At 51.7% G+C, this 19,464-nt stretch overlaps 5 protein-coding genes across 5 annotated transcripts; 2 read left to right on the forward strand and 3 right to left on the reverse strand.

Annotated features, from left to right (window-relative positions):
- Positions 1-78: 78 nt before the first annotated feature.
- CABS01_02321 (NAD-dependent deacetylase sirtuin-7) lies at positions 79-1,650 on the reverse strand (the record flags this gene model as incomplete). The annotated part of the gene is made up of 4 exons (XM_060535699.1): positions 79-965; positions 1,032-1,104; positions 1,185-1,387; positions 1,503-1,650. The coding sequence occupies 4 exons, from the start codon at positions 1,648-1,650 to the stop codon at positions 79-81; spliced, it is 1,311 nt and encodes a 436-aa protein (XP_060396004.1).
- A 1,189-nt stretch (positions 1,651-2,839) lies between these two features.
- CABS01_02322 (riboflavin transporter MCH5) lies at positions 2,840-4,438 on the reverse strand (the record flags this gene model as incomplete). Its single annotated transcript, XM_060535700.1, has 4 exons — positions 2,840-3,744; positions 3,822-3,914; positions 3,974-4,204; positions 4,276-4,438. The coding sequence occupies 4 exons, from the start codon at positions 4,436-4,438 to the stop codon at positions 2,840-2,842; spliced, it is 1,392 nt and encodes a 463-aa protein (XP_060396005.1).
- A 1,184-nt stretch (positions 4,439-5,622) lies between these two features.
- Positions 5,623-7,635, reverse strand: CABS01_02323 (uncharacterized protein; the record flags this gene model as incomplete). The annotated part of the gene is made up of 1 exon (XM_060535701.1): positions 5,623-7,635. One exon carries the CDS (start codon positions 7,633-7,635, stop codon positions 5,623-5,625), a length of 2,013 nt encoding a protein of 670 aa, XP_060396006.1.
- A 2,867-nt stretch (positions 7,636-10,502) lies between these two features.
- CABS01_02324 (glycosyl hydrolase family 61) lies at positions 10,503-11,531 on the forward strand (the record flags this gene model as incomplete). The annotated part of the gene is made up of 1 exon (XM_060535702.1): positions 10,503-11,531. The coding sequence occupies one exon, from the start codon at positions 10,503-10,505 to the stop codon at positions 11,529-11,531; it is 1,029 nt and encodes a 342-aa protein (XP_060396007.1).
- A 5,042-nt stretch (positions 11,532-16,573) lies between these two features.
- Positions 16,574-18,230, forward strand: CABS01_02325 (uncharacterized protein; the record flags this gene model as incomplete). The annotated part of the gene is made up of 2 exons (XM_060535703.1): positions 16,574-17,266; positions 17,316-18,230. 2 exons carry the CDS (start codon positions 16,574-16,576, stop codon positions 18,228-18,230), a joined length of 1,608 nt encoding a protein of 535 aa, XP_060396008.1.
- Positions 18,231-19,464: the final 1,234 nt, after the last annotated feature.

Here is a 19,464-nt window from a genome sequence, read left to right on the forward strand (position 1 = left end):
AATCCCAACAGCAGAGAGCTACTTCTCATGCCAGATCAACCGTTCGTTATTCAGTCCTCCAGAAGCAGGCACGCAACATCAAGGTGAAGTTAGGTCGATGACCTCACTGGCCGCAGACGAGGCGATGATATGGCTAGGCACACCCGCGTCCTCGGCCGAGATCATCAGGGAATCCTCCATGTCCTCGTCTGTCCAGGCCGTGCCACCCCGCCTAGCAAAAGTCCCATCATCTTGTGTACTACTCTTCCAAGCCCCAGTCGAAGGATCATATTCCAGCAGATACATCCTCTCCAGCTTCTCCTCTCCGTTATACTTCATCCCAATCTCCAAGACAGGCTCGCCATAGTGTCCCATAAACTCCAGTTCCACCTTGACCTCCGTCTCGCCAACCACCTCGCCCCGGAAAGGAATTTTAAATGGCTCAGTCCGCGCAACGCGCCTGTTCCCTTGCATCCTCACAGACTGCAAAAAGCTCGCGGGCGTGCCGTCGACATCCACCCCCCTCGCCGTAAGCTGATACCTCTCCTCCCCTACCGCCTCAACCTCAACCACCAACCTCCGCCTCAGCACAAACCGCGGGATAGGGATTTCGAGTTTCTCCATGACCCGATCCATCAAATCATCCGTCGTAGCCCATACGCGGAGCTCCTCGCTCAGGTCATCCAGCGGGGTACTCTGCAAGTTACAAATCACGAGCGTCCCGCCGTCCGGGTACGTCTTTGTGCGCTTCTTCTTGCCGACGGTCTCGGGGATCGTGCAGGCGGGGGGCACGGTCAGGGAAGATCCGAGGGCGAGGCAGAGGTCTGCTTTCCGTGCGTTGGAGCGGGCGAGTGCGAGGGGTTCGGCGGGGAGGTATTCGCCAAAGTTTATGATTGTGTCGAGGAGGGTGCCGTTGCAGAGGGGGCATTTGCGGCCGGTGCGGTGGTCGCGGATTGATTTTTCGTAGGTTGCTACGGCGCGGAAGTCTGGTTGGTTTTCGTTAGTATCTGCAGTGATGATGGGGGTTTGGTGATGAAAAGGGGGTACGATACCTCGGAGGTATTCTTTACCGCAGTCTTTGCAATACTCGCGGTTACTGTTTCCATGAAGCTCGGAAATCTTCTCCTGGACGAAGGGTAATAACAAGCGTAAGCCATTGTCTGATCAACCCTCCGAACCCCAGCAGTGATAAGCCAGAAACTTACTGGTAAAATTCCACTCTTCCGGTGCAAGCCGTCGCAGTTTTGACTGACGAGATACTTCAATATGCCGCGGTCCTGCAGCTCAACGAGCGCCATGTGCGTCTTGGTAGGGATGGCCTGGAGCGTGTCCGTCGTCTTGCCCGTTCTCTGCCTTCCCTGGGCTCTGAGTGTCCAGGCACCTTCAGGTCCGCGGAAGTCGGGAATTCCTAAGATACCGTTGTCTAGCCCTGAATGTTTTTTTGATGATGTAGACCAAGCAACTAGGGCGGCCCAGCCGAATCGCGCGACTTGCATCTCATATCAATGGAGGATAAAGCTCACCTGCAGAGGTAGAGATACCTGCACCGGTAAAGGCAATGAAGTGCTTGCTCTTCTTGATTAAATTCACCAACTGAGAGGCTTTGACTTCGAGGATGTCAAGAGCCTCGCGCCGCTCCGGCTCGGCTTCTTTGGGAGCGCTGTCTGCCATGGCGTGATACAAGATTCGAGAAACTGAAATTCGTTCTTGGAGGGTAAGAAGTTCTTTAGGTTGGCCAATAGACTTATCCAGTGCGAACTCGATCTATCAGACGGGTTCCTTTTTATATAAAATGGCACTGAAGGGTCATTGTGTTGTTGACGTTTGGTGATGTTGGCTACGCGATGTTTGATTGGATATTAAAAGTTGTCCATTATAATCAGGCAGCCATCGCCTCCTCTTTCAACTTGTGATAAGCCGTGCTAGTGTGTGAGGTATGGCTTAGCGCTAGCTGAGTGATCATGAAAGGATGTTAGTGGTGGTGAAAGTTTGAAGTACACAGCATGAGCCCATTTAATGCATACACCTCTTATACGCATGCCATCCCAGGTCAGTCTCGAGTTTGTTGGGTTTATTCCCGCTACAGCATTGCAGAGCCACCGGACAGTGATTGCCAATTCTGGCTAAGCAGGAATCCCAACGGCAATTATTACGTTCCAATGAGTCAAATTGCGGGATAGTAGTTCTGCGGAAACGGAGGGTGCGAAGTACAGCGTCGGCCCAAATGCACAGTCTGACTAACGCCCCTTCACTATCGCTCTTGTCCGCTCGTTCAGGTACAGAAGTTGTCAAAGTGAATTGAGCTATCTAGTGAAATGACTTATTCGCCAAGGGGAATGCCGTGACCAGTCTTGGATACCATCAAATCAGTCATGTTAAAGCCCACTTGCAAGATTGCAGGCCTGGTGCGCGATGTGGCGGAAAGGAATCTCATCTCCGGCTAGTGGAGTCCGGCATTCCCGCACTTCGGCCGACGAAGAATTGTGAATGACAAGATGTGGTTTACATCATAGCCGAAATGATTGAACAGCTTGACCAGTTAGGCACAATAATTATGATGATTAGTCGACAATGAATAATAAGAAACATGAACATGAATTCTGTCTTGACAGTTGACACCATCTCGCTGCGGTACCCTGGCAAGTGGGTGAAGTAACTGAGCTGGCTACTTATGTTCTTGATACTACTGACAGCGCTGCTGCTACTAAGAACATTATCGCAACCATCAATGCTACCATCAATGCCACGATCAATCCTGCTGATCCCTTTGCTCGGCATCCTTCCCTATCACCCACTTGCTCAAATGCTTCTTTTCGCCGCTTTTTCGCTTATCAGGGCTCATCCGCAAGTTGCGATTCCTCTAGAACAACGCTGGTTTCCACCCGCCCGCGATGCCCCTAGCACCACAGAATGCAACAAATGCAACCATGTACGCCGCCCCCGCGAAGATGATCAAGTTCCGATAAGGCTCGGTCCCCGTCTTCAACAGGAACCCGGCCAAGGGAATACCTACCAGCGCACCAAAGCTGGCAATGAAGTACGCCATGCCCGTCGACTTGCCATAGTCCTCAATCTTGCAGACGCGTGAGATACACACCGGCGACAAGCTGATGGCCGCACCGGACCAGAATCCAAATAGTGTGGTAAAGGACATGATCTTGGCGTCCACGTCGCCGGCGGCGAGCCACAAACCCAGAATCAAGACCCCGCAGCAGAGGGATGTGACGCACATTGTGTTGAAGGCGCCCACGCGGTCGGCAATGTAACCCGGTAACATCCGGCCCGGTATCGCGCCAGCGTTGAGCAGGACGTTGAGGAGGAAGGACTTCTGTAGGCCGAGCCCCTTTTCAATAGCGTAGGACGATATGTACGAATAGGGTATAAAGACGGCAAACTCGACAAAGAAGACGGCCACCACGGTAACGCCGAACTTGAAGTCGCGCAGAAGGCGAAAGTCGATCAGGGCCTTGGCTTCGCGTTTGGGCGGGAGGCGTTTCCGGAGGAAGAGGTTCGTGACGACCAGGCTGCCCGTCGAGATGAAGGCGATGATGCGCATGGCCCAGGGGAAGCCGATGCGTGGCGCGAGGTACTGGATGATGAGGGAGAAGCCGATGCCGCCGAGGCCGCCGGCGGTGCAGGCTACGCCTGTCGCGAAGGCGCGGCGCTCGTTGAACCAGTGGCCTATGGCGGAGAGGGCCGGGTTGAAGAGGAAGGCGGCGCTGATGCCGCCGCAGATGCCGAAGGAGAGCAGCATTTGGTAGAACTCTGGGCACGTAGGCGTTGTGTCAGCACTGATGCGGACCATGGTGCTGTCGGTGCGATGCTGGTGTGAGGGGGTTTACCTGTCGACAAGCTGAGGAAGATCATTGAGGCAATCATGCCAATGGAGCCTGGGATGAGTAGCACCCTGATGTCGAATGCATCAAATACTGGTCCTGTGATTGACTCCATCGTCAGTCTCAGTTGGGTTACCGGCACTCCAGAGAACACCGACCAATTTGTGCCCCGCAAGCCGTGATGAAAAAAGCATAACAAGAGAAGATCCATCCCGCTTTGCTTTCAGGTACGCCCTTGAGCTCGTTTTGCAGCAGCCAGCCTTGGAGCACGGAAATGGTGTTGATGATGCCCATCGGCGGGATCATGGCGCACCACGCGCCGACCACCACCATCCAGGCCTGGAGCCCGCCGTCGGGATACCCGATTTCGTCGTCGTGGAGCTCATCGTCTACTTGGGTCTCATTAGAGCTCGTCCAAAGGGCTTTCGAGGCCGAAGAGCATGAGTTGGCTCACACTTACTTGTGTCCAATGCGGTCTTTGGAGTTTGAAGTGTGTGCTGAGGGGCACTGGAAAAAGCTTCGATGCTTGCGTGATCGTTCGAGGATCGATGAGGCATCACGGGGTTGAGTCCAGTTTGTTTATCTATTCCCAGTCCCTGTTCATCGTCGCGACGTTCCTCCATGGTACTCGACTGATGTTCGCACGCTCGCGTTGAACACAACTTCTGACTGAGTATTACTTGCAAAAGATAACTCCTGAGAGGTAGCAGACCTAGCAAAAGCCATGGGGTGAGACAACTCGAACACGATCAGACGAACAAGGTGACCGCCGCCGTTTGACTTCTAATGCGTGAAGCGGGCAATGACCGGTCATCGGGGGAAATGGAGACCGCCGGACCGGTCCGAGTTGTTGAGGGGAAGCAAAAATCGGAACGCGCCGACTGCGATCAGCGCGGCAACGCCCCCACCTTCTTATCTGGGCACTTAAGGGAAATTTGTCGCGAAATGTCACCGGAGCCTGCTGATAAGCCAGCCCCCATCTTGACAGTAGAAGGGCAGTTGAACAATATGTCAAGGTTGCAGATGATACTCAAGCCGGCGGTTGGATATGCTCCTCTCAACGGGATTATCTAGATGTTTTCTCATGTTTCAATGGGGGGATCGCATTCTAGGAGCCTGTGTTGCATCATCTTAGGGATGGTGAATGATGTATGCCAATATGTAAGGTGATTGGTCGGATGATCCCGCAGCTGTCTTCATCTATCAGGAATTTCGAGTCAGCAAGTAAAAACATATAATCAATGCCAATGGTGATATTAAAGAAGGTTCACGACCGGATTGAGACCCAAGTGGGTAAAAAGTCGTTGACATCGGTTAGACGCAACTAATGGTTACATGCACGCGCGCAGGAATGCATGTCTCCAGGATAGCTTCATGAGGACATGATCAATGCACACGTATACAAAATTCTGACTGTACACGCATAACATCAGTTATGCTCCCTCACTTCAGCTCACATCGTGACTTCAAGTAACTTCATTCGGTAATATCGCCGAAGTGCATGGCAATTTGAATTTCCATCGTTATAGACATCTTATCATTATCATCTTACAGCTAGTACACAAGAAACAATGCAAACTCCCAAGCCTGGTGAATAGAAACGCTCCTAACAAAACCCAGCGCTGGAGAATCTAGTCTCAGCGAATTGTCTTTAGGGTGTGGGGGGGAATATCATGCAAAAGAGTAGAGAAAGCTCTACTGGTATCAAACTGTGCGCTGCGCGCCTACATCTCTTCGGATGCAAAATAAAACAAGAAAACAAAAATGCGGACACACTCTGTCGTCCAACTGAGATAAGTGACCAAAATCAAATGGATTGAGGCCCATCGGCGCAGGTAGGCTTGCTCATCTCGCCGGCTGCCACAACGGCAGTGGAGACGTCGGCCACAGTGGGCTTCTCCTCTGCTGCTTCATCCGTCGCACGATCAGCATCAATCGCGATGGGCTCCGCCTTCTCCACTGACACAGAGACAGACGGGACTTCCTCGGGGGCGGGCTTCTCCTCGACCTCCACATCCTCCGGGAGAGGAACATCCGCCGCAAGAGGAGCCTCGCTCGTGGTGGGCTCCATCTTCTCGGTCTCTGATGACACAGAGATGGTCGGGACCTCGATCGGGCCGGCCTTCTCTTCAACGTCCTCCGGAAGAGGAACATCTGCCGGGATGGGTGCATCGGTCGTGGCGGGCTCAATCTTCTCCACTGCTGGTGAAACAGGCGCAACATCCTCGGGAGCGGTCTTTGCGGCGCTCTCGTCTTCCGCAGCCTGGGTGACAGGCGCCACAATGGGCTCCTTCTTTTCGATCGGCACAAAAGTAGCCGTGACCTTGTTCAGGGCAGGCTTCTCCTCATTCTCCTCGTCGGCTGTCTTGTTGGCAGCTCCCGTGATGATCTCCATCTTCTCGCGGAACGAGTCATCGTAGTGCGAGAAAACGGAGGAGGTGCGGCAGGTATCGAGAGACGATCGGGCGGTGGCCGGGCCGTTGTACGAGGAGAAGGTGGTGTCGGCGACAGACGAGATGCGGCTCCTGGTCGAGTTGGACCGGGTGAGGGGGATCTGCTGCTGCATTTGTTGCTGCTGCTTCTGCTGCTCAAACTTGGCTAGCTTGTCTGCCACGCTGCCTTGCATGTTCCTGAGAACGGGAAGATCGCCATTGATTGTCGACTTCTTCTTCTTGCCCTCCTCCAGCTCGCGGATCCAGGCGAGGCGGTCCGAGGCGATGCGGGATGATGCTCTCTTGCTGCTGCTGCCATCAAGATCGCGACCTCGCCACGGGGCGGATGCGGATGGTGGGCCGGACGATGTTGGCGTTCCCGCAGCTGATGGGACCGAAGTCGGCGCCGGTTGCCAAGACCGTCTCCGGTCTGTGTTGGTGATTTCTGCGAGGAGAAGCTTGTTCGGCGCAGGGGCGGTCGTGGTCGTCGTTGACGACGAGGGCATTCCTGAGGGATTCGAGTGGCGCTTTTCCGTGTTGTGCTGCAGCCGTTGCTGTCTGGCAACGGTGTCGGCATTTTGGTGGTGGGGCCTAATAACAGGGCCAACTGGCGTGACGATTGGGGCGGCCCGTGACGGGACGTAGGCCGGTACGAAGGCGGCGCGTCGTGGCGGTTCATGAAGCGGCAGCTTGTTGGCTTGGTTCGATGTCGAAGTCGATGCCGTGGAAAACTGAGTGCGAATGGGTGCTGCAGCTGTGCGGGGAGTCTCTGGTGGTGGCCAGGGTTTCGAGGTGTGTGATTGTGGCTGGCCGGTCGAGCTGTTGTTGTTGATGATGATGACGCTCGATGCAGTGCTTGGTGCAGCAGCAGTAGCAACAACAGTGGACCTCGAAGACATGGAGGGAGCTTGACCAGGGCGACGTGCTTCGGCAGGCTTGCTGCTGGCGACAGAGGTGAGTAATGACGGCGAGGATTTGTTGAGGGTCCTCATGTCGACCGTGGAAAGTGCAGCTGTTGTCGCCTTTCTGGCAAACATGTCGGCGATTGGCGTCATTGTCGAGGTCCGCGAAGAAGTCTTCTTGACCTGCTTCGCTTGCTCTGCTCCCCTCGCGGGCTGCGACGGCGCAATGCGGAATGCCTCGAGAGACTGCAGGTCGATCTCAAGACTCGAGGTCCCGAAATCTGACACCTGGACCCGCGGGAGAGCTTTCATGCTCTCGTCCAGGGATGGCCGCTCCTGTCGTGACTCGCCCAAGACAGACAGTGTTGTCTTCTTTGCTTTTTCCCGGCCGCGGCGCACGAAGCTGGACAGCTTCTCCTTGACGGAGGGAAGCCGTCGCGGGCCCTTCCACTCGTCGTTGTTCCGTTCATGTTTAGTCGTCGACATGGTGTGTTTCCGCACTGCTTGACCCCTTCCTTTTGGGAGGATAAAGTCAAGGTTGTCGTGTTCAATTCTTTCGGAATCGACGAAATTCCCAAGGCCAAAGGGGGGAGGAAATTCCCCCACTGGAGATCACGTGAAGTAAACAAAATTGGCCCGGAGATCGCATTGATGCAGGGGCCGCTCATGCCACCCTAATTTGTCTCACGGTGACAAACCGCCCCCTGACTGGGGTCTAGCACTGCAACCTGAAGACACGTCGTTAGTTTCAAGGCCTATTTCGGTGCACTCTCCCGGATCTTCAATCAAAACGGGATTTGCCAATTAGTCACGATGCTTCTAGAAATGATCTAGAAATGACTTTAATGGGGATTTTTCTGCCTCTGTCCGTTCTCCGTATCTTAGTGCACGTCATGAGTCATCCCGATCCTCGGTGAGGAGCGCTTCAGGAGGGAAATGTGCGGTGTTTTGTGACCGCCTCACTCATTCATAAATCTCATGCTCAACTCACGGCATTCATACGAGAGTGTGCATGAGGCTGGAAGCACAACTCTGAATCCTCAACCAATGGAGAACATTGGAAACGATGGTAAGCGCGATGCGGTCGACATACTTTGATTAAGCTCCGTAGTATACTCCGTAACTCGGGATGAGAAGGCGAACTTCAAATCGCAGATATCTTCAGATCTTGGACACTTCTGAGCTTCATGTTCCTTGTCACATTTAGTCCCAAAGGTGATTTGCACGACTTTACAAAATGTGTAGCTACGGCCCGTGCGTTCATTGAAGTCATTTCTTCAGTTTTGCCGCGGTCGATTTTCACTTCAACCAACTATCTGTCATGCGTTCACTCCCAGTCCTGAAGGACCAGTCAGTTCAACGTCTTGAGACCAAAATCCCTAGGTACCCTTAGTCCACACCGTGCCGCTTCTGGCATAGTTGGTGTGGTCCATTTCAATTTGCCTCAGACCTTGACAGGCGATCCAGTGTCTAATTACGAAATTGACCAAAATCCCCTTGTGCCATGAGAATTGCATCGACATACTCGCTGGAATATGGATTTGAGCACTGGAAGCACGATAACACGAAACTCTCACTCCATATCGCTTGATTATCATAGAACTTTTGCACCATTTGGTCGCCTCGTTTATGGCAAGGAAACCCACCAGCATGCCCAATATCAGATCTGGCAGACCAAACGAGCGGGTCTCAATGAAATTCCAGGCCCATTAGGGTCAACGACTGACGTCGGGAAGTGTTTGTGAGAATGAATCAGTGATTCTCATCACGAGTGCTCAAAACTTGAAGCAGCTTCTTATTTCGAAGAGAAGCACTCGCCGAAAATCCTAGATATGCTAGATCGCGGAGACGATGCTCGTTATGGGACCAACTATTTGAGTAGGTGACACGTTCGAGCTTCGAGACTTTGCACATAGTTTTGGTTCGTTTCTGGCACTTCATAATTTTACATAGACAGATACCTAAGAGGGTAGCTTGGCTGTGAGGCAAAGGCTAGGCTCCAACACATTTTCAGAGTGATAATCACATCCTGTAGTCTAGGTAGCGACTGAATGCCTCAGTATCGAGCAGGCAATCCATGTAGATCTTTGTGTCGAATGTTCATATGCTGTATAAAGGGCGGGGCACTCCTTACTTTTGTTCATATGCTGTATACCAGTGTCGCTTAACGTTTCCTACTGCTAGTACTACTGAACCCAACCTTGATGGTTACCCCAACTCTGTCTAGGTCTAACTGACACCGCCGGTGGCTTCCTTTTTATCTGTAGGCTCATGAACAGGGAAGCTTGACACCGCTAGCAAATCGTGTAAACCTTGGTCTCTATTGTTCGATAGAACAAGGGCCATCGGGGTCGAAGCATGACAAGAAATGCAACGAAAGCACTAGAGACGTGATGATAGCAGTACAGTATCGACTGCATCTCCCTGTCTGTGAGAGTCATGATTTAGAAGCGACATCGATCTCGCCTTTTATCATCATGGAGCGTCAGCGGATGGACTGCGTTTCTTAAATCTTCAAAATCCAGACGTATGCAAGCCGCCCCCGAGATTCTTCCTCGAGATTCTACCACTTTACTAAGAAGGATCAAACTTAGGGGAGGGAGTGCAGGATTGACATCCCGACCAAATTTTCTCCAAATGAAGTTGGTCCTCCCTTCCTCAACCACCAATCATCATATAGCATCAACTCCGGTGCTCCGATGCAACCCCGGCCTTCTGCGCGTCGTCACATTTTCTCGGTGGCAGCCGACCGAGATTTCCTAATTCTGCAGTTTTCTTTTCCAATGGCGCCTCTTCGCTACCGACGTTTCAGGGCCACACATAGCCTCCCTCCGGAATGTCCACCCAACTACTTTGTCAGCTCCCAATCAAGTCTTCCTGTGGTAGGTAGCACTATACCAAACGTCCAATTCAGGCATTACGGATGAATGCATTCCATCATGGCGTCTCCTCTGGGTGTGCTCGTGACAGGTGCCTGCCGCGTTGTCAAGCAAGGAGGGATACGGGAGACCAACGAGAAATGGAGAAGAATCAACTTCTCCGGGGTGGTTTGTCTTGTTCTTGACTCGGGAGTTGTATCTGGTATGCTACGCCAACGTGTCAGCGTGACTACCTCGCGATGGCACGATGCCTGACTCTGGGCTTCACCATAGACTAGAGACCTTGGCTCGCGTGTCAATTAATTAATATCGAATGCCGTGATTCCGACGCTGTCAACGCGCCGTCTGGTACTACCAATGCAGCACTATATATGCCACGCTCCTCGTCTGTCTAGAACGCATTCTGCCTGAACTAGGCAGCGCTCATCAACCAGATTCTCGGAAACGCAGGCAAATTACAGAGCCGTCGAAACCATGGGCAATCTTCTTCCTCCCTCCATTCTACTCGCCTTGGCGGCCACCGTCGCGGGCCACGGCCACGTCGACTGGCTTGTCGCCAATGGCGTCGCTTATCGCGGCTGGGATTCTCCTGCGTTCACGTACTCGCCTCCAACGAGTCCTGTCGTGGGCTGGAAGATCGATGCCCCTGATAATGGCTTCGTTGAACCAGTCAACTTCGGCACTGGCGACATTATCTGCCACAAGAACGGAAGCCCGGCCGGTGGACACGCCACTGTCGCCCCAGGCACCAACATACAGCTCATCTGGAACACATGGCCAGAGTCACACAAGGGCCCGGTGATTGACTATCTCGCCAAGTGTACCGGCGACTGCGAGTCTGTCGACAAGACCACCCTCAACTTCTTCAAGATTGATGCTGGTGGTCTGATTGACATGTCTCTTACCAACGGCAAGTGGGCCGACGATGTCCTCATGGCCAACAACTTCACATGGACCGTCCAGATCCCCTCGACTCTGGCCCCAGGCAACTACGTGCTGCGTCACGAGATCATTGCTCTCCACTCTGGCGGCAATGTCAATGGCGCGCAGGCGTACCCGCAGTGCTTCAACCTGCAGGTCACTGGAGGAGGTTCCCTTGCCCCGGCCGGCGTCAAGGGCACGGCACTGTACAAATCTGACGACCCGGGCATTCTTTTCAATCTCTACACGAGCCCTCTCGTTTACCCTGTTCCCGGCCCTACCCTGGTCTCGGGACTTGCCTCGACCGTTGCCCAGAGCACTGCCCGCATCACCGCGACGTCGAGCGCAACACCGGCCGGAGGAAGTGGTGGCAGCAGTCCGACTACCTTAAGGACGACTACCACTGCGGCGGGTGTGACCAGCACCGGAGCTGGAACGACGACGACCACAGCCGCGAGTGGCGGTAGTGGAACCGTTCCGAAGTACGGCCAATGTGGAGGACAAGGGTGGACAGGTGGGACTGTTTGTGCTTCTGGCTCGACATGCACAGTCTTGAACCAGTACTACTCCCAATGCACTTAAGTCAGTTGGAGCTCGAGAGGGTACGGACTCTTGGATACGAAGTGCTTTGTAATTATGTCATGTAATTCTGTACATATAATCACAATTGCAAACATGTCGACCTTCACTTGATGCGTGTCGTGTTCAGTGCGAAGTTTTCGAATGCCTCGTCGATATACCAATTACAAAAGTGACGTAACATAAATCAACTAACTTAATCTAGCCATGAGTCCATATGTTAAGACCAGTCTTGATACCATTTTCGGGAGCTAACCCAGCGTAGAGTGTTCCCGGGTCGAGTCTCCCTGAGTTCGTCCAGCTCTTTCAGAATAATGCATTACCGGGAACAGCCTTGACCGAGAGGGCCACGACGTCGCGACATTCCACAAATTTGCACCGTCTTGGATCTTCTAATGTCCAGTTGAGGAGAATATTTGGGAACTGGGTCCCGCACCTATCGCATGTGGCTTCGACGATTGCGAAAATGGTTGTCAGTCGGTGTGTAGAGGTCTTCGTCAGGAAGATATGCGGTGCTGCTTGTTCGACCCATATCTATCTCTTGAGCGCCATTGTTGTACACTGTCGATCTCTCAAATAACGGCTTCCTGTAAGGAGCTTGTTAGCCACAGAGACTTGACGGTGATATGAACTTACCCAAGACGTCGTAAATAGGCTCTTTCCACCCATGACAGAAACTCAACAATATATACAATCAGCGGGTCATAGCTTAAGATTCGAATTGTGTATGTCTTCTCCTTCGGTTGGAAGAGTAACACCCAAGACAAATACGGCCAAAGGATAACGATAGTAGGGACCAGGGTACCCAAAAGAACTACTCTTCTGAAAAAAAAAAAGTATCTCAGCATATTGAGATTGCTACATATCGGACATTCAGGAAAGCCCATTGCTCAAGCGGATCCAACCATCTTTGATGTTAGATTGAGAATTGAGATCCGTAAGGTGTCCCCCAGTCCTTTGAAGAGTGAAGGGGATGATTGCTATACTGGGATCCGGTTTCTAGTACGATAGTAGCACTGAAGCAAGCCCTGAGTTTAGACGCAGTAGCAATGATGAGAACGGCGTGTGGGTTCTGTGAGAGCTTTGGTCTGATGTCGATGAGATGAAATTCTTCTCGGTTTGAAGCTGTCATGGCACGAGCCAACAAATCGGTTCATCGTCCCTGAACTATCAGTGGGCAGATTATGCGGTCGATTAAAGTATAGGGCTGACTGAACATACAAAAGATGATTAGACTCGTGAAAGGATCGCTTGAAGATGCTGTCTTGGTAATAGTCGGCTGTTCTTTTGATAGCTTTGTGCCCGTGCCGACAGCAACACTGCACAAGACAGCAGGAAACTGTCACATTCGAACAATCACGCCTTTTAAATCGGTCTAGGCTTGGCTGAGACTCTTGTCCAAAGCGCTTTGACTCACTTGATTACACTTGTATGAGGATCTTGCCTTTTCCAGCCCCAAAAAGGTGGAAGTATAATATTAGGAAGCCTGCTTCAGTACGGCCTAGGGCACCATGAAGGGTATGCTGTTCACAAACCACCATAAGATAGCAGAATTACAGCTAAAGAAATAGTCAGTGAGATTTCAGCCGACGGGAGAAGGGAAATCCCAGAGCTTCTGGCCAGTCACTGGATCCCTGCGCCATCCATCTCATTAAAGTTGGAACAACCCCACTACTCCACCCGATATCACACCCGCCCAAGACCCGCGTAGTCTTCCTACGTAGATGATAGCTGGGATAATTCGAATATTCTCTCCAATAAAAGCGTTGAAATGCCCGATCTACTGGGTGGGGTCAAAACATGATCAGACACAATGGAACCTTGAGTTGACCACATAACGCGGATACGCTGTGGGGGGTCTTGCCGGGTCTCAAACCTTGCCACCGAAGCTGACAAGCAACGACCCCTCCGGAGGACCGCAACTTTCCAATGCAAAGTTTCACGCGGCTGACGAACCGAAAATCCTAATTCAATCTCGCGTTTGGTGTATATGGGTTGTTGGGCAGCAAATACTGCAAGCCCCAACTTAGATCTCATTCTCCGCTCACGTTATCCGACATGCTTCCTCTCGGGCATATGAGCATGCTTCAATCATTGAACGACGATACGACGGTCGAGGCACATGTCTCCGTTTGCGAACGATGCGACATATCCAAACGCGACTGATCGTAGATAGCTGCAAACACAAACTGAAATTTGTCTTACGCGGCCGGTGACATTTGATGAGCGGCCCATAATATCAGACTTGTGATCAGTCATCCTCGCCGGGCGCTGTACCATCCAAGAGACCGACAGACATTATCAGGGTCCTCCTCGGTTTTTTATCACCTATCCTTATAACTATGACCTAGGATGACCATTCTTGACGAAGTCTGATGCCGTCAACGATACAAGATCTCAGGAGCATGTTGAGCATTCCTAGCCTGTAAACTATGGTTTCATGGCAGGATCGACTTACTCCGCGGATGACCACTTCATGATTGGACCAGCCAGAGGATCTCTTACGCCATGCACGATTCTCTTCACGGGGATCTTGAGCTTATCAGTTCCAAGTAATTCAAACATCTGATGTGACCCGCAGAAAATGAACCCTCGGGATTCCCAATATTCAATACCAAAAGTTTGCAGCATTTGATCAACCGTATCGCAATACTGCTCAATGATCCATATATTCCAGCACTACCGTGACCGCCTCAGTGGGAGGATAAAATGGTTGGCGACCTAGTACTTATCTCTGAAAGACAATTACGTTCTAGACGCATCACCCTGCCTATTAATACAGCTCTTTTGAATGCCGGTCAAGATTGCTTTGTTTTTGCTCGCGGGTGTTGTGGTGCAGGCGGTGCCTCGTGCCATGGTCACTGAGAATGACGGACTTCTTCATGACTTCGAAGTAAGTAACGGCTGTCGCTGAGTCAAACTGTTCGAATTCATAGACTCACCGTTGGCCAGATGAAGAACTCCATGGAGTCTTCGTCGGAAGGCTCGAGTATGCCGGAGTGGGTTGCACGTCGAAAGGGGAGAGTCCCACTATCCGGCCCAAGCAAGAAAATCAACTGAGCCCAGTGATAATTCTCTGTCTGAAAGTCGCGGAAATTTAATGAATTCTATCCGTTCCGTCCAAGAAGTGCGTACGTATAATTGTCAACTCTTCAAACACAAACCTACAGAGGTATCATGTGCCGTTGACTGACAATGTGTCAGGTTGTACGCATTGGAATTAAAACACAGGACAGATCCGAGAAACTCTTTCCGACCCTCGTTAGACAACTCTCTTAAACTCATTATTGAATCCTCTGTTAAGGCAGCGAATCGAAACGGAGCGACCGAGTACGATCATTGCGACCTGCGATCTTACGGAACGAAATCGACAATAACATGCCCTCTCCCTCTTTGCTGTCTGGGCTATTGCTGAGCATTCTGCGACTCAATACTCACGTTCGTTACATAACAACAGAGGACAGCCGGAATGGGCCGTCTGCCAACTGTAATCACTGAACAGGTCACAATTCTAGCCCTCTTTTTGATAATGTCAAAATGCTAAACACTTGTTTACAAATCGATTTCCGCAGCGAGTCTACTTTGTGACAGAAACGTACCGATTTGATCTTGAGGAAAACCACATGCGATTCCAGAACACCATACCAGAACGCCGGTTTGACTGCTGCTTGCTCACCATAAAGTTGCACCACTACCTTTGCCACATCGGTGTTCTTGAACTGCGTACCAACGCCCTCTATTCAACAACTCGATGTTGCAACAGCTGGCCCTCGACCATTTTCAAACCCGGAATGTGGGGGTTCCTTGTGCATATTGCACAGGCTAAGTCTGATCGCGTTTGCCATTCATACGTGATGATCACTGTACTAAGCTCCTTTGATATCGAAGCTTTCTCTCCCAGTGTTTCTTCAACTCCTGATCGGACGGCATGATCGGCCGGGTTGTGGAGTACATCCGGGCCAGATCAAAACAAGCTTCTCCCTTCCACTACCTAGATAGGAAAGCCCTTGTTCTAAACGAGTCAAACATGGCCAACGTCATCCTTATTCTGCAGCCATCAAGTGTTGTAGCTGCCCCGTGTGACTCAACGTTCGTCTCTTCGAAGAAGCTGGACGAAGCAAAGAGCTGGAGCAGATCGCCTTAGAGCTCAGATCGTGTGAAGCGTAGTGGTTTTCGGATCCGTCAGAGACCTAGTGAAACGAAACAACTTCAGGGGCGCTCGGCCGATATGTTAACCCCGAAAAAGAGAGCTGAGGAGGTTCACCCTCAGTGTCTTTGAAACGTCCTCTTTCTCCGTGCGAGACCGAGACCGTGGAAAGGTCAAAGAACACATGCGTTACGATGCCGCATTTGGTTCCTGTCACACGTTGACAGCGTGCACGGCTTCATCATTACCTGCAGCAATTGGTGATGATCCGAAGCCCTAAGCTGCACCATCTTTAAGAAACTTCCTGTGCCCGGGTGCCCTCCACACCTGCACGCCCAGTCGAGTGAACCATAAGCGAGGGGCTTGATTCCCAAATTTAGGGCATCAGATCTAAACGAATGTTCCGCGGATATGTCAAGCTGTAAATAGCCTAGATGCAAAACACGATGGGATCTGTGATCTTGGCTTGCAGACTAACCGAGCGCACCGACATCATATCATGCGCATGCCGTCCTCGGACACTCGTGCTGAAGCGGGCGGGAAGGACACGACCCGTTACCAAAGGGGCCTCGCCTGGGTTTGTGATAGCAATTCGAGCGGAAACCATGACCAAAAGCAGCTCAATCTCATCACATGACCTGAGGAACACTCCATTCTGCTCTTGGTCCGTGTCGGAGGGGGGGGGGGGGGGGGGCCAAGGATACTGATCTCCCGGCTCTCTGGTTTAAAACCCTGGAGGCGACAAGCTCGAAAGCTTGCTCGAGTCAGCCGCAGGGTCTGCCCCCCGATTCCCTTCCCCTTCTTCAGCCCATCTCCCGCCTTCCTTTTTAAGATTGGATCGTTCTTGGGTTTCTTGTCCATTCATCCATACTACCGGAATACACGAAATCTCATCAACATGGTTTACACGGGGAAGCCCTCGGGCGGATGCAAGTTGTGTAGGATAAGAAAGGTCAAGTGCGATGAGGCGAAGCCCTTCTGCATGAGATGCACGAAGTCGAAGAGACACTGCCCAGGCTACGGCCCCGTCGTTCGCGATTCGTCAAAGTCCGCCGACAAATTCAAGAAGATGAGAACAAATAGCACCGATTGCAATATGTCTTCCGCCGACTCATCGACGAAAATTAAGATCGGGTCGCCCGGATACTGTTGCGACAAAACATCGTCATTAAGCCCGCCAAGAAGAAACTCATCCCCATTCAAAATCGGACATGAAGAGGGTGACCTCATCGAATGCTTCAAAAACGTTCCAGGAGGATTGACAAATCCGCTCGACGAGCAAGCCTCGTGTCTCTTTCTCTCCGAATTCGTCAACGTACCTTTGACACCAACAGCTCGGGGCTATTATGCCTTTTTGCCGCGTTTCCTCGGCCGTGGCCAGATCTCAGTCTGCCTTTCAGCTGCCTTCAAGGCAACCTCTATGGCCGCCCTGGCGATGCGACAGTCTAAAGGAGCAAGAGGCCCTGCCCTCCTTCGTGCGCAAGAGCACCATGTGGCCGCTTTACGAGCAGTTGGCCAAGCGATTGCCGATCCCAAGGAGATCGACAGCGATCAAACCCTAGGGGCCGTTCTGATGCTGGCTTTCTACGAGGTAAGCTATCATTATTGTAATGGCTCTACTCTATGCTGATATATTACAGACATTAATGTCAAAGGACTCAATGAAGGAGTATATCAGCCATCTCAAAGGTGCCGCCAAGATTGTTCAAGTACGTGGCCAGAAGTGCCTAGAGACGGATGAGGGTCGGGAAATGTTCGCCATGACACGCAACCAATGCATATCCGTCCAGAACCTATTCAAAGAGTCGGAAATGTCCGGCTACTCATGGCTACTGTACAATGAGGCGGTCCAGCGTTCGAATCGCGCCACCGTCGACATCAATCTCCTCTGCAACCAACTCCAGCAGGGCGTGGATCGCATCATCGCCCTGGCGAGAAACCCTACAGATGAGACTGTGGATAAGATGCTCGAGCTACTCGAAAAATGCCGGAAACTCGAAGACGAGTTCAGAAAGCTCAGCGAGAATCCGAATCCGCAGTGGAAAGTCGAGGTCGCCGAATGGGTCTTTGACCGAACCGACGAAGAACTCGACACCGAGCCCACGTTTGACGGCCAAGTGTACAAGTTTTTCAACTTACCCATGGCTGTGTTACATTTGGTCACATGGTGTTCTCACCTCAATCTCATTACGACGATGATCCGCGCCAGCTCATGGTTAGCATCGGCTGGTAGAGAAGGCTTGAGCGACTACGACGAGTACGGCGATCTGGTTCAGTCCGCGAGCGCCCGGGTAGCGAACATCGTTTCAGCAGTACCGTATTTTTGCAGTTGGAACGGGTACGGCGTCATTGTTTCTCAGTTCCCCTGCGGCACGACAAAGCCAGATGATCCGCTCAAGGGCGAGGCCGGTCTCATTGTCATGTGGCCGCTCGCTATGGCCTTGAAGAGCGACTACGCCACGCCAAGACAGAGACGGTATTTGAGGGGCCGCCTCCGTTACATTGCAGACGTATCTGGTATCAGTCAGGCCAGGTTTTTAATGAACGAAATTTGATATGACGATGGTTGAAACGATATTTTGGGTGTAATTGTACGTGGTAAGATTCAGGCAGGGTTGGCAAGATGGCGTCGGCTACTTTGAGCATAATGGTTTGGCGCGCATATGAGGTTACATTGCGGGAGTTGGGATACCAAACCTGGGCGGCTCCAGTTATCAGACTGATTTTGAGGAGTGATACCATATTTAGTGACGATACGTGTAAAACCGAGACGAATAAAGTACAGAATTGTTTAGTGCGATTGAATGTCTATTCCAATAGCTTCATCCAGCACCCAGCAATACGGCATTTGCGAGCCTTCGGCTTGCGTTGCCTTAAGTGTCATTCTTCCAAGATCCCTCAGCAATCGGTCGGCCGACAAAATAAATGATACCAAATCATCGCCAGAGAACCTGTTTCTGAGGACATGGAAGATCACGATACCTCTCCAAGCGGCAATGTGCCGTGCCCTGTGCTGGTCTCTTGTTGGGGCTGGACCTCTTTTAGGGGTTTCATCCCATCGTCTCTGGTACCGCCTAGCGTTTCGAAGTGGGAGCCAAGTCCTGACGCTATTTAGACTTTGGAACCAACAAACAACTTGAAGTCTCCACACACTCGGCAGTATGAAGCGCGCACGGAGTAGAAACACGAACCAATGTCAACATCACCTCATAAATTGGATGACCAGCTGTATGCCCAGTCGAATCCTCTCCCTCGGTTGTTTTTCATCAATGATAGAAAGGAGCTACCCGCTTATATGAATTTCACAGTATGGTCCCTCAGAACGGGGAAAAATTGGTGTTTGTTCAGCCGCCTCTTGTTGTGGGTAGTCAACTCAGCAGTACGAAGATCCTGTCAGGATTTCGATGATTGTATCAGCTTTCGTTTAAGACTTAACAGAATGGGGTCAAGTCATAATCATAATGAGTACTGCGTCATGTTCTGAGAAACCACTGAGTTCGTCACAAGCATTCTGGCTCAGTCTTACAACGGACCGTCGGTGGGTTAGATCGGCCGTACATACATGGGATGATGGAAGATCCTATGAGCGTTGGCTATTCCCGCTGTGCTCCTTCGTTCGCGCCCTCAAGCGGATGCAGGGACTAGCATGTGTGCAACAAAGCGGTTCCCACCGAAGTAGATCACCGGGCGGGTAGCAGCTTGTTCCCCAATGCAACCGCGGTCTGAATTATGCTAGTCATGGCTTGCGTACTCGACGACGGCCTATCCCATCGAATCGAGTACGAGTTG

The sequence above is a fragment of the Colletotrichum abscissum genome (assembly GCF_030869225.1).
Source record: "Colletotrichum abscissum strain IMI 504890 chromosome Unknown Scaffold_4.1, whole genome shotgun sequence".
In the NCBI taxonomy this organism is placed as follows: domain Eukaryota; kingdom Fungi; phylum Ascomycota; class Sordariomycetes; order Glomerellales; family Glomerellaceae; genus Colletotrichum; species Colletotrichum abscissum.